Consider the following 14,815-nt stretch of genomic DNA (forward strand, 5'->3'; position numbering starts at 1 on the left):
CCGATCGCCGCCAACACCTTTTTTCTTCATTATATCATCTCAAATTGTACACAAATTACTCTGACACTTATCTTTCATTCCGTATCTGTCTGTTCTTCATCATCACAAACCTTTAACATCCCACTGCCATAACTTAGTATTTGTTAATTATTATTTTGTAATAAAATATTGCAACAGCTATTATACGCTTGGCCAGTATGGTAATAGTCTTTGTACAAAAGTCGTTTGCTTGGGTACCTCTGTCCCATTCGTGTTTGAACCGTAAAACAGTTGTGTTTGCATGGCTGTGTTTCGGTTTGAAGGGTGGGATATGGCGTGAATTTCTAGGGTACAGAGGAATAACATATGAGTCCTCAGAAATGGCAACGCATGGGGAGTATCATGGGCGTAACAGTATACTCTTTTATGTCCATGGTACTGCTCATGTCTATAGGCGACGGTTAAGGAGTTTCCAGGAAGAACCACGAGGAGGTCAACCTGACAGGGTATATTTGCTAGCGATGGGGTTACTAATCCCCATTACTAATAATCCCTTCTCCCCCCAGAACACCTGTATTTCACACTGGTTAATTTGCGCTCTCCCCGCAGTGGGATAGGAACAACATCCCTCTTAAAACATCACCAAAGGCTAACTACGGTTGCCAACCCGCCTACCAAGCACGGGAACTACTAGCAAAACCCCCCTTTATGTAAGAAGCCTGTGTTCAGCAGTGGACAGTTAGCGGCTAATATGTTGATGCCGGTCATTCAATAATTTATGATTATGAGACGTATTCATCTCCAGGACATCGTTTCTTGGTGACCAACCGACTAAGGCGAATCATCACTATACACCAATACAAATAAAGAAATGATTTGTTATGATACGGTACATTATAGCAAAATTAAATCATGTATAATTACTTCCTACGTTCAATTTGAAAAGTGATTCGGTAACATTGACAACAATAGGAATAGGAGCGCGCGCTCGGCCATTATGTCATCGAGGGAATGGACGACAAATCAAGTATTGCTTGGGCGCTCGTATACAATATCTTGGTCTCAAACAACCGCGAAACAACATTTCTGCAACTTCACGGTATAGGAACAAAAGTATCTACAAGGATTGTGCCCATTACAATTACAGCTAAAATTAAATTGCTACGGTAGAAATAGGATTAAAGATAGCGCAACACCGTTCTATGGCGACAGCCGGTAATGATTTCAATAAGGGAAAATCTGTTGCAGCAAATGATTCGGTGTACCTACTTACCTACCGATGTAACTTAATGTGCTCGGCGAACAGCAAACCCAAAGATTCTTTTACAAGTACAAATACCTACCCAATACTCGGATTTTTAACCAAAACAGATTGATTGATTAGGATTTTTAAAATAAAGTTAATAAGTAAATTTATTTCTTATAAAACTATATGGCTTATACATAGAGTACATACAGTATTTCCGAACCGATACGACATCATAACCTTCAAGAAAAAAGCATATTCCTTTTTAAAAGGCCGGCAGCACACCTGCAATGCCGTTGGTGTTGTAGGTGATCATGGACGGCGGTAGTCACTTACCATCAGGTGAGCCGCATGCTCGTTTTTTTTATACAACTTAGAATGGCAAACAAGCTGACGGCCCACCTGATGGAAAGTGGTAACCGTCGCCTATAGACATGAGCAGTACTATGGACATAACAGAGTATACTGTTTCGCCCATGATACCTCCTGTGCGTTGCCATTCCTGAGGACTCAGGTGTTATTCCTCTGTACCCAGTACGCCATATCCCACCCTTCAAACCGAAACACAGCCATGCAAACACAACTGCTTCAAGGCTGAAACACGAATGGGACAGCGGTACCTAAGCAATCGACTCTTGTACAAAGTCTTCCTTTTCTGCCCCCCGTGTTGTAAAAAAATAGAATTAGGTCATCATTGACTGACAGTTAGGTATTGAATCAGTTATTAGGCTTTTACTATTAACATCATTATCAATATTTCATCTAGATAATGAATAATACTACTAAAGGAACATTTTCCACCCCTCATAAACTAGTCCAAAAAATAGTCTAGAAATAGTAGTGACGAGGTCATCGCATCCTCTTTTTTTTTATTCGATTGGAAGGGTATGGCAGTGAAGTTATTAGTACTGACTCCGGAGGCATGACATATCTCCGAAATTCTCAATCCTCAAGTCCTCAAAACTGCAAGCATGACCGTCACAGTTCATGTCGTTACCAATTTGAAACAGGCAGCCATACCAAATTGTTAATTGTTATTTTTTTTTTAATGGATGATAATGGAATGGTGACCCCACCCGCGCTATCGGTATACACCGGCGGGGCACCAGTGAAGGATGATAGGTGAGGAGATGAAGTAGGTCAGTCAGCCCATTGTGACGAATTCAACAAGAATTGTTCACGATGATTTCCAGGGGGAACCACGTGGAGGTCGACCTAATAAGGCATATTGCTAGCAATGGGGCTGTCAAACTCCATTACTAACAATCCCTTTCCCCCCAATTATTAATTGTTGTATGCGTATAAAACTGTGTTAACATGTTGTTAAATGCAAAATTAAGTAATTCTGCTACATGTTTATTAATAAATAAAAAACTGCCTAAAGAAGGTCACTAATTCATTATCTATTTACGTTCATATTTGTTAAGGATATTTGATATGTGCACTTTCCCAACCCGCCAGCTTTCTTCGAGCCGTGGTCACGGTCGTAGCCCTAGGAATCTATGTACTGGAAACCCAGTGAAAGTGATGTACTGATACTCTACTGCGTCTACAGTAATTGGAATATAAAATGTATTAAATAAAATTTCTAGTAGGTACCTACCATAAAATTGTAGGCTACATGAACTACCCTTGAACTATAGATCTGTCTTTTTGTTCAAAGATTGTACCTATCTATTCTGTAAACATTGTTTTTTTTTTTTTTATGGGTGATAAAGTGTATGGATATGTTGATCCCGCCAGCACTTATTAATTTAGTGATCATCATCATCATCATCTTGTCAGCTTTTAACTGTCCACTTGACCTTGACGGGTTTTGCCAGTAGTTACCACGTTTGCCAGACAGATTGGTAACCACAGACAGCCTTTAGAAATGTTTTAAGAAAGACGCTGCTGCCCATCCCTCGTCCTCCTTTAGTTGATTCTTACGACACCTACGGGAAAGGAAGGGGTAGGCTATTTAATGCCGGGAACACACGGCATAGAATGCTATTATTATGTATTATTTAATATATTTTAAAGTAAAGGCAATACCAGATTAATTAATTAATTATATGATGCGTAATTCTTGATGACTGAATTAACCACAATGGTTTCTAGTGGATATATTCGTATAGTATATTTTCATAGGTTAAAATGTAATAGTAACCCCGCCTATGCTATCGATATACGCGGGCGAGGTACGATAAACACTGCCAACTGCGGGCAGAGCACAAATTAACCAGTGTCAAATACAGGTGTTCTGGGGGGAGAAGGGATTATTAGTAATGGGGATTAGTAGCCCCATCGCTAGGAAATATACCGTGTCAAGTTGAACTCCTCGTGGTTCCTCCTGAAAACCATCGTGCCGAAATCCAGAGGTATTCATCACGGTGGGCTAACTGACCTACTTCATCCTCACCTATCATCTCCCACTGGTGCTCCGCCAGTGTATACCGATAGCGCAGGCGGGATTACCATTCCATTATAATCTATTAAAAAAAAATACAGGTCTTCTATCCATCTATCAATTCACATTTAAGACAAACCCTTGGCTGAACTGTTAGTGAAAATATTTTTTTATACAATTGCATGTGAAACGCTTTCTAGCAATAACTCGACGATTAACATAATGGCTGCACTTCCTATTGCATACTAACTATATGTACTCACATGATCTTGGCCCTAGCCATTACTTGTGCAACAGAATTAACATTGAGCATGCATCATTTAACACTCAGCCGTATACAGAACAATAATAAGGCAATTGAAATATTGATTGACGAGGGGAAAGGTATTGTTAAAAATGGAGACTGACTGATATATATATATATATATATATATATATATATATATATATATATATATATATACTCAGTAAAAATTTTATTGCAAAATTTAAAAATCAGCAACGCAAAATATAAATGTTATAGAATTATTTTCGAAAGTTTATTTAGTAAGGTTCCGCCTGATTGTTACAAAACTACCAGTTTCCTTGCTAACTGTTGTATAATAAAAAATAAATAAAATGAAAAAAAAAATGCCATAACTTTAATTAATGTTTTATTTCCTTAAAAACATATTTACAGTAAGTTACAAAATAGAAATCAATTAAGTGTTTTAATAAAGATATTCATGCTCAAGCGCACAGCAGCACCTCCTATTTATGTAATTACTAGAAATAGAAAAATCTTAAAATGTATATGCAATGCAAGCTAGCAATGACTTATTTTCACGTTCACGACTTTACGGACAACACTATTTAGAAATAAGACTTTCAAAACTCTCATAACTACGATATAAACAATACTGGACTAGAAGTGAGAGTTTGTCCATCCATCTGTATGATTTAAAACAAAACCTATAAATGCATTCTTCTAAATACCACAAAAAAAGCCGGCATCTACCGTAATAAAACCAATTATTTTGATTAAACTAAACTACTGAACCGATTTTGATAAAATTTTCAACAAAGAAAAAACCAAATTGAGAACCTCCTCTTTTTGAAATCGTGTAAAAATGAGCTAAAAATTTTTGCTAAATATAAAAGCTATTTTCATAGTTAAATTAAATAAATATAATTGTTTATAATAAATTATCCTGTCTATAATACAATACTAATAATTTTTTTCTACCGTATTATTATTATTATACTAAAATTAATTATAATTAAAAATATGATTTAATACATAATAATAATAAAGCCTTTACTGCTTAAAGTATTACATTCTTTTTTTTCTTCATAACACAACTAATACATACATTTCCAGCTTGCCCTTAGACAAAGGCAAAGATACAACTATGTCTTTGTATCTTTGCCTTTGTCTACTCAATATCATTTCACATTACTCTCTCTCCATAACTTTTTAAAAAGTATGTACTCGCCTTATCGTAGTATTTATAACTATTACAGAAATAAAACACGTCTTGCTGCTACTCAATATAATCCACGACAAAAAGATATTTATTCACACCAGAAATATATAATTTATATCAATATTGATGGTACATTCATACATTACACTTTTCTACTGTTCTTTTAATGTCACCTGCCGTCTATTCTTCTGGGGTCCTTGCTTTCGTGTTTCACATCTTGGATACCAATCTATGACTGATTTTGTCCATGGGTTATTTTGTCTCTTCATTATATTTTATATGTACATAAAAAAAGATCAAATGCTGAGGTAGTTTCGGGGCCATGACCGGGCGAATAGTAAATTTATCATTGGTAATAAACAATTTTTTGTTTCGGAATTCAAACTTTGTACGTATGTACGTTATACTAAGTTATTTAAATTATTATTTGAAAATTTCGACCTATAATAAATCAATTAAGAACGTTTATAACTTTAGAACGTTTATAACATTAAAAACTTCGCAATTATCTGTCGATTTTCAAAAACAATTTGACTGATTTCAATGTTTCCGACTGACTTATTTAAAGTTATCTGCATACGAACTAAAACGTGAATCCTAGAATACGTTGCATATAAATCTACCAGTAAAAACTTTGCACTTACTTTATATTTTGTTTAGGAATTTTTAAAATAAATTATTACTATTAAAATTTAAATTTGCAATGACAGTTTAAGACTATTATTGCATGACCAACGTTTTAGTGTCCTAACAAAGAACTTTTTAAACAGTCATAAACATTATATTAGACATCGAATAAAAAATAAACGTACGTTTTAAAAATAATAGTCATAAACCATAAACATTGTTTTTTTTTTAAATAATACATAATTAAGACGTTGCCACACTTCAATAACCTAGAGTTATAAACGCTCTTAAAGGCGGGAATAACTTTAAAATTCGAATGAAAAAATATATATAAAGAAAACAAGTGTTGTAGTTTCTCAATAGTATATTTCTAAAATACGGAAATATAAAGTAAGATGTCACTATATTTTATCAAAGTCGCGTGTTCCTTACAAGAGTCGTACATGCAATAAACATAAAATGAGAAATATAATAAAATACTTCAGTTGTAAAATTAATTTGGTAATCCAAAATATCTAATAATATTGTCCTGACTGCACCAAATAGACTTGTAGAATAATTTAAATAAACTAATATGGCTGTTGTATAATAATGTGTCCATTTATTTCTATTTTGCCATGATCTCTTAACTACATAATACATTAACAATATTATATTTAAATGAGTTGTTTATTAAAAATTAATATTATTTTCTAATTATTGATATTATTAGAAAAATACATGTAATCTTGCACAATATGTTTGGAGACAAACATATGTACGAGTGTCTTTTCTAACAATATGAATACGTGTACAAAGTTCCACTAAATGCCAACAACTACGACTGTTAATAAAATTAATACAACTTAACAGAAAATTTACAAACAAAAACAAATGCGCATGGTTAGTCGCCGTTTGTGGCATGAAATGGGTCTTTTGGCAAGTGTTAATACGTTTACCCTACAGTATCTAAGCGATGAGAAAAAGAGACGCAAGACGTGCCGTCATTCTATCTCATGGGTGCATAACGAAAAGTCGTAGTAATCACTGTTTGTACCAGGAGCTGAATCCAGGACCTCTAGGTATTGATACTTATTACCAGGTGGAAAGGATTGTTAGTAATGGGGACTAGCGAGCCCGTTAATAACAATTCACCCCATCAGGTCGTCCTCCACGTGCCCCCCCTGGAAACCTTTGATAAATTCATCACAATGAACCATCTGACTTAAATTCATTCTCTCTCGCATCATTTGACTGGTGCCCAGGCAGCGTGTACCAATAGGATAGTAAGGGCTACCATTCCATTGTAATCTTATAAAAAAATACTTATTAAAACTAATAAAGTATGGTGTTAATAAAGTCCATGATATTGATAAATTTCTTGTTGAATGACACCATCCATGCTAAGAATCACAACTTCGCAATTTTCTGTTTTTTTTTTTTGTAATTTTTCATCATACACACTTTAAATAAAACATAATTTGATAGTCTATTGAAAAATAAGCTATGCTAAAACTATAGTTTAAAAAAAACTGTATACAGAATGTACTACTTAAAATCGCCATTGTTTGCATTCGCCATAACGGAGTATGGCTATGGTGTCATAGATAGAGAAAGCTAATCAAAGTTAATTCAGATTTTTTCGTATGTATAGTTAAAATATATACATTATCATATCACTACTTAGCGATAAGACCGTCCACTGTTACCTATTTATCTCGCTTTAATTAAGTAAAAAGACTATAATTAATTAATTGTGTTAATTAAATATATTTAATTAATTTATCTTTTGTATACATATTATTAATCTTCATAATCTATATTATTCTTTAAAGTAAACAATAAAAGGTTTTAATCATTCATATTATTTTAAATATCAACAATTTAGAGGGATGATGAAGCTTGCAGCCAATGAATATATGTTATATACACTATTAACGTCACCTCATTTACCAGAGGGAGACTTTGTACAAAAGTCCATTGCTTGGGTACCTCTGTCCCATTCGTGTTTCAACCGTGAAGCAGTTGTGTTTGCATAGCTGTGTTTCGGTTTGAAGGGTGGGATATGGCGTGAATTTACTGGGTACAGAGGAATAACACCTGAGTCCTCAGGAATGGCAACGCATGGGGGGTATCATAACGAAACAGTATACTCAGTGTTATTCCTCTGTACCGTGTAAATTAAAAAAATTGGTGTCAATACAATTCTTAGCAAGGAGGATGTCTTTATATATATACAACTACCTCTTCTTGAGAATACTTACTCCATCGTAGAACAATATTTAAATATAAAAAAAGAACAGCAGTGCCTAAAGTAATCAGACACCGAGCCTATTAAATACATTTTTTGTTATCGTAAAATTGTTAGCACTCTTATTACCTAATCTGGCTTTAACTCCATTACTCCCTTCCGGCATAGACAGCCTCCTCTCTGGCTTGTTAAACACTGGTGTGAACCTCTGTGACGTGACCTTCGGGTTGACTAGACATTTCTTGTTCATCTCAATTTCTTTATACTCAATGTGACTGGAAAACTTTACAGACTTAGACTTAGGTAATGCTAACTTATCTTTTACGCTGACCGGAGCCTCGTCCGCCCTCATGGTGCACCCTATGGCTATCTTCCTCACATTGTTCTTTGACGTGGTGACAGTAACCACTTTTTTTGGTACGATCGGTGCTTTCAGTATGCCTTTGTATTTCAGGGCGTCCTTCTGTATCGGTATTATGGGCTCCTCTTCACTATCAGACTTTAAGCCTAGTCTCGAGTATATTGGCTTCACAGCAGCCTTTGTGGACGCAACTTTGGTCGGCTCCGAGTTTCCGAGTCGCGAAAAAACTGTCTGCTTGTTGAAAACAGTCTGTGGAACTGTAACAAAAGATTTATATATATATATATATATATATATATATATATATATATATATATATATATATATATATATATATATATTACCTCATGGTTGACTGATAGAGAACGCCATTAGATGTTAAGTCCGCCACATATACACTTATATAATTGTGCATTGAAGTTTAAATAATATATATATAAATAGGATTGTAAGCTTTATTATTTGTTTAGTAATCATTCATTCTGACTCGTTCGTTCGAGCTCTCTCGCTCCCGCCACTCAGCACGTATAACACGTCATCACTTTGTATATAGTTTAAAATAATAAATATTCAATATTACTAAGTGCCTTTAGACTTTACATCCACTACAACCTGCATACCATAGTAAGGTATATAAATACTATACATTATTGTAATGCCAAACATCTGAATTCTTCGTAGTGGTAAACTGAATAATTTTTTACTGCTAGAATTACTATCTGTGAATAATTTATTCGCGCCGTAAAAATATGTAATTATTATACTAGACTTTACAATCCAAATATAGTAATAAATAAAAAAATCCATAAACATATTCAGAAACACAAAATTTAAGCCGAAGTAGGTGAATTAAATAAAGTTAACAACAATATTTAAGATACGACTACTGCTAAGGCGAGAGTGACGACATCTGTTGTCAAGAATTTAAGGGCCACACTCGTTATGTGAAGACAGAAAAATGATGATTAATTTTATTTTTTTAAATCTTTTATATGTGTATGTATTTATGTATGTGTATTTGTATGTACTTTATGCTTTGTTACAGAATAATCCTTATTGAATATATATGTAATTGTTACCTTCTTTCACAGAGGACTGTGGTGGCGATGAAAAACGAATGAGCCGGGCCTTCTTTATATTGTTGCTGTCAGTCTCAAGCCTGCATAAAAGATTAATTTATTTGTCACTTACTTGTATACATACCATGTACCAGAGGGAGACTTTGTACAAAAGTGGACTACTTGGGTACCTCTGTTCCATTCGTGTTTCAACCGTGAAGCAGTTGGCGTTTGCATGGCTGTGTTTCAGTTTGAAGGGTGGGATACGGCGTGAATTTACTGGGTATAGAGGAATAACACCTGAGTCCTCAGGAATGGCAACGCATGGGGGATATCATGGGCGAAACAGTATGCTCTGTTATGTCCACTGCTCATGTCTATAGGCGACGGTTACCACTTTCCATCAGGTGTGCCGTGTGCTTGTTTGCCATTCTAAGTTGTATAAAAAATGTACAGTACGCTGTAAATAATTATAACAATTCTGAAATACAGAATATATAGAGGTGAACAGATTTTCCTCCTTATGGAGGTGCACATCTAAAGAAACGCAAAAGAACAAATATGTATTGAGCAAATTGGACACCTGGATTAACTTACATGTATTTGATTCTTATTGATAAAAAGTTACTAACCCAACATCTGTGAGTTTTCTCTTTTGTTGCAATGACTTCGGTGGCGACGATTCTTGTACATGCGGATTGCGAGTGTAATGCTCTAATATACGGCTAGCCGCTATAAAAGAAAAAGAAAAGATCATATATGTGTAAGTATATTTGTTATTCATATATATTTATTCGTTTATATATGTAATTTTAGTATGTATGTATATCAATAATTATTAGTACCGCATTCGAGTATTCTGACACTTCCCTATGGTTGACTGGGAGAGAATGCTTTTAGCATTAAGTCCACCATGTACACATATTTGTACTAATGAATAAATAAATAAATAAAAGATTTCATATTTAGTTTAGAAATAATAATACAATCTAATATATAAAATCCTTGTGTCGCGGTGTTTGTTACTAAACTCCTCCAAAACAGCTTTACCGATTTTTATGAAATTTTGTGTGCAAATTGGTAGGTCTGAGAATCGGCCAACATCTATTTTTCATACTCCTCAATGATACTCAATGATACCTCATTGACCCACCCATAAATTTTTTTTTTATTTTACTGACAATATTTTTTATTTTTATTTTATTATGATTTAGCATTGAAAGATACATACAAATTCAAATTTTCATGCTTTTCCGATCAACCCCTGTTGTTAATCTCAATTTTTATATGCCGCAATAGGGTTGCAAGATGACAATCGAATATAATAATTGTAGTATGATGTATTTTCATATATAGTTCTAGAAATAATGTATATGGCAAAACAACGTTTACCAAGTCAGCTAGTTAATATATAAATTTTAAAGAAAATATTAAAGCTTAGTATTACAATCTATTAGAAAACAATTATAATTTTTATGTAAGTAAACAAATGGACTTAAATATATTTACACAGATGCCGATCTTGTCCAAAATTGTACACAACTTTTATGCAGTAACATATAGCTGTGGGTACTAGACATACAAATTTATATACATTTGTTATTTAGACATAACATCATTCACTCTAATACTTACGAGAAGAAGACTGAGATACTGTGGAGCGGCCAGTGACTGCTGCAACTGGTACTTTATTTGTGACCGTTGAGCTCAATACCTTGTCTCGTGCTGTGCTCTCATGGACTCGTAAAGCATGACTGCGTAACACAAAATTTATTATAAAATTATTTAGAATTTTATTGTTAAAATTTTCAAAATTACATATTAAGCAGTTCTTTTTTATTTAAAAATAATATGACTGTTAATCAGACATTTTAAAAAACAATTAAAAAATAGGTAGTTATAAATTCTTAATAATAATTTACAATATTAGTCTTTAAAAAATAAGAATAATATAAAAATAAGAATAATAAGAAAATAAGAACATAATTTTCACATATTATATTATATTCCTAAGACATTATTGAAGACAATGTTAATCCTAAATCTATTTATATATGTATTTAGTCTCTGAGCTACAGGTCTGACTTACTGTGAGTACTGACGGTAATGCAGACTTTTTATTATGTAACTTAATTTAAGTTCTGATATAAGTGATATTCTTATTCTGTTGTAAATCTGTTATTTTTTTTTGTAGTAACTACATTTGTTTATCTATTTTTGAACACCAAAAAATATAAAATAATGATAAATGTATTTACCCTATCTATAATTTACCCTAATATTAAAGTAGTATTGTATTTTTCAAGTAAGTATCTGTATTAAGACTTCAGTAAGTCAGTAAACATAATTAAGTAAAAAAAATCTAACTATACCAATCACACATTTAATTAAAAAAGATAAATAAATAAATGCTTTTAGATATTACATAAACATTGAATACATTTCTTATGAATGGAAGAATTGCTAAAAAGTTACACATTTCGTTATCCCCTAACCGTATGGTTCATTGGTAAATGTTCACCTTTTAAAAGTTTAAATAGTTGTGATAACTTTACCGGAGTATAGCAATAACATCTCCCATCCTTGTTATGCCCATATCTTTGAGATACTCCTTGTTCAAATACATCAGCATATCATTTTGGATTCTATTCTCTGTGAAGGTAAGAGCATATGTAGCAGCCACATCCGAAGGGATTCCGGCAGCGGTGAAAAAGCTCAACCACATACCTGTAACAATGGCATGTTCCTTATTCTGTAATCATAAGATACTTTTTTCTTAAAATTTATTAATTCTATGTTACAAAACATTTAGGACTGCATATTTAAAATCTGTGGCATTTACAAGAAAGGCAATATGAATTCAACCTTGATTGTTTTAAGTAAATTTCTACAGATAGTTTCACAACATAATAGAAATAAATATTTACCAGTAAAATTGGAATCCATTTTATTTATTGCAGAACTCATTATTTGTTATTTAGAAATAAAATATCAAATTTCAGATTTTCAGTTCTGATGCAAAAATAAACATGGCAATTAATGCATTGACTGGCACTTGACTGGCATTGATTTGACTATTTGACAGTTTAAATGTTTGACACAAAAACGATAACGTAGACGATCAATTTTGTTCTAAATAATCATTAAGATTGTAACGATTATGTAGGTTAAAGACCGAGTTTTAGGAAACGGTTAATGAAAACAATATCTAAATTTTTTATAATTATTTTCATATTATTCTATCTGTTCAGTAACAATTTTTAATTATTTTTTAATCACTACACGATTTTTATGATAGCGAACACCTTTGCAAAAACTTTGCCTCGTCCTAAATATTATTATCGTCACCAAGACCTGGGACTGCTACAAATGGTGAATATGAAAGTATATTATGCCGTGTGTTTAGGAAAAAAGTCTCACGCGGCTATAGACCTACTGCTCAATTAATTTGAAAATAAAGATACAAGTAACTTTTCACACACCATATTCTCTGTAATATCTTACGTAATAAAATATTTAAATTAATAATCATATGTAATACAATAATATTTCAGACTCCATACATCATTTACCAAAGTGTCAGATGTCTCTCTAATCTGTTCCATCAACTGTCAGCTTAACTACACATATGTAGTCTAATGTACAATATACATTGTTTCTTTAGACGCAATTTTTTTTTATTATATAGTAAATAAATAACTACAATTAATGTTGAAAACAATACTCAAATTAACTAATAATAATTGTGTAGTTTTTACTAATCGGATAAAATTAATACATGCAAGTAAGTTATCCTGACATAAATTACTCTTTCTTTTTGGTAGCATAACCTCAATAAAATAACTTCAAAGATATTATTTTATAGGTTTAAATTCACATCAAAGCATCAAGAAGATGTCCTCAAAAGCGTTAGATGCTGTACCTAAAGTAGATATAGATCCTTCTGGCGTATTTAAATATATTCTAATCAAAGTACATGACGAAGAAAAAAACAATGAAGAAACTTCTACTGTCATTGTTCGGGGTTACAAGAGATGCAATTACCATTCAGATATATACGATGAGGTAATAAGTTAACATTTTTCGTACAGACATCTGACCTATTTATTAACAATTATACAAGAAAAAGGCTTCCATCAAACATGCCGCCTAAACTTTAAAATCCTGAATTTTATGAATCACAGATTTTATCCACAATTTACTTTAATAATTAACATATTATTTCGAAGGTATACTATATAAATGGAGGCATTGTGTAGAGACTTGGGGGGTGATTTGTAATTTGAAGTAATAGTGGTTTTTAAGTAGGTTAAAAAATGGCGTCACTAAAAAATAATTTATTCTCAAAGTGGGCAGTAGACAAAATAAGTTTGGAAACCCCTGACTTACACTCTCTTGCTTCAACAGACTCGATGGTTGGATTAAAATTAAAGTTAACAAAAGAGAAGCTTTCATAACTAATTCATTTATTTTACCATGTCTGTACTATAATTAGCTTTTTTTCCTATATACTCAATTATTGTCTGATCAATTCAGTTCAATAGGTTCATCTATTATGTATTTTATTCATACATTTCTCATATTTCTTCACCAGGTTCAAGAGAAACTACAGCCGTTAGACTGTGAACCATTAGGTGGGGGAAGAATATCACATGAGCCAGATAATAAGAAAATTCACATCTATGGATATTCACAAGGTTATGGCAAAGCAGACCATGAAGTAACCGCCAAAATTGTCAAAGATGCATACCCCAGCTATACAATCACTGTTAGTGATGAGGGATATTAAATGCAGTGCTATGTGAATGAAATACAATTATTTAAGTATTATTTAATGTAATGTTGTTTTCTAGCTTTTTTACATGTTATACCTACTATATATACAAAAAGAGATGTGTGCAATTTGCTGTAATATACTACTTTTATATTCTTATATGATTAAACTATTACAGGCAATAAATATGTTAAAATAGAAAATTCTGTATTTGGAATAACTTTAAAAAATAAACTTAACATTATTGCACTGAAGCTTGTAAAGGATTTTAATCCATCAACTAAGTATACTTTACCCTTTTAAATATTGTGTAACCTCTGATTTTTAATATTTGTAAACCAAGCAAAAACCTGCTTGGTTTGCACAGTATGTTGCAACCAATTTGTTTTTACCCTTTAATGCCTCATTAAAGAAACTTAATTTCCAACGTCCTTTTCCACTTTCCACTGATTTAAGTGATAATTTATCTGAGAAAGTACCCAATCGAATTAATGGGTTTACCCACCTGTAGGGTTATTTTAAAAGCCAAAGAATTATTTAAGTTTCTTAATCTTAAAGAGAATGAAAAAACTATACTATTGATAAAATTATTAATAAAAACTTCAAAGATTGACTATCTTTAAAAATAGTAACATGTAGGTGTAATAAGATTAAGAACTTTGCTCACCGATCATTCATCTATGAC

At 32.5% G+C, this 14,815-nt stretch overlaps 2 protein-coding genes across 4 annotated transcripts; one reads left to right on the forward strand and one right to left on the reverse strand.

The window, feature by feature from the left end:
* Positions 1 to 5,001: 5,001 nt before the first annotated feature.
* LOC113518332 (uncharacterized protein C19orf47) lies at positions 5,002 to 12,434 on the reverse strand. 2 transcript variants are annotated; one of them, XM_052892831.1, is made up of 6 exons: positions 12,284 to 12,404; positions 11,912 to 12,108; positions 10,992 to 11,110; positions 9,989 to 10,088; positions 9,378 to 9,457; positions 5,002 to 8,555 (listed from the first exon to the last, which is right to left on the reverse strand). In XM_052892831.1, the coding sequence occupies exons 2-6, from the start codon at positions 12,079 to 12,081 to the stop codon at positions 8,005 to 8,007; spliced, it is 1,020 nt and encodes a 339-aa protein (XP_052748791.1). In that variant the 5' UTR covers positions 12,082 to 12,108; positions 12,284 to 12,404; the 3' UTR covers positions 5,002 to 8,004. The 2 variants fall into 2 exon arrangements, with proteins under 2 accessions (XP_052748791.1, XP_026759002.2); XM_026903201.3 differs by having other exon boundaries at positions 5,011 to 8,555; positions 11,912 to 12,083; positions 12,284 to 12,434.
* Positions 12,435 to 12,962: 528 nt separating this feature from the next.
* LOC113518276 (14 kDa phosphohistidine phosphatase-like) lies at positions 12,963 to 14,384 on the forward strand. 2 transcript variants are annotated; one of them, XM_026903121.3, is made up of 3 exons: positions 12,963 to 13,140; positions 13,222 to 13,421; positions 13,951 to 14,384. In XM_026903121.3, the coding sequence occupies exons 1-3, from the start codon at positions 13,065 to 13,067 to the stop codon at positions 14,143 to 14,145; spliced, it is 471 nt and encodes a 156-aa protein (XP_026758922.1). In that variant the 5' UTR covers positions 12,963 to 13,064; the 3' UTR covers positions 14,146 to 14,384. The 2 variants fall into 2 exon arrangements, with proteins under 2 accessions (XP_026758922.1, XP_026758923.1); XM_026903122.3 differs by having other exon boundaries at positions 12,994 to 13,140; positions 13,208 to 13,421.
* The last annotated feature ends 431 nt before the right edge of the window (positions 14,385 to 14,815 follow it).

The sequence above is a fragment of the Galleria mellonella genome, unplaced genomic scaffold (genome assembly GCF_026898425.1).
Source record: "Galleria mellonella isolate WM207_F2 unplaced genomic scaffold, CSIRO_AGI_GalMel_v1 utg171, whole genome shotgun sequence".
Taxonomy (NCBI): domain Eukaryota; kingdom Metazoa; phylum Arthropoda; class Insecta; order Lepidoptera; family Pyralidae; genus Galleria; species Galleria mellonella.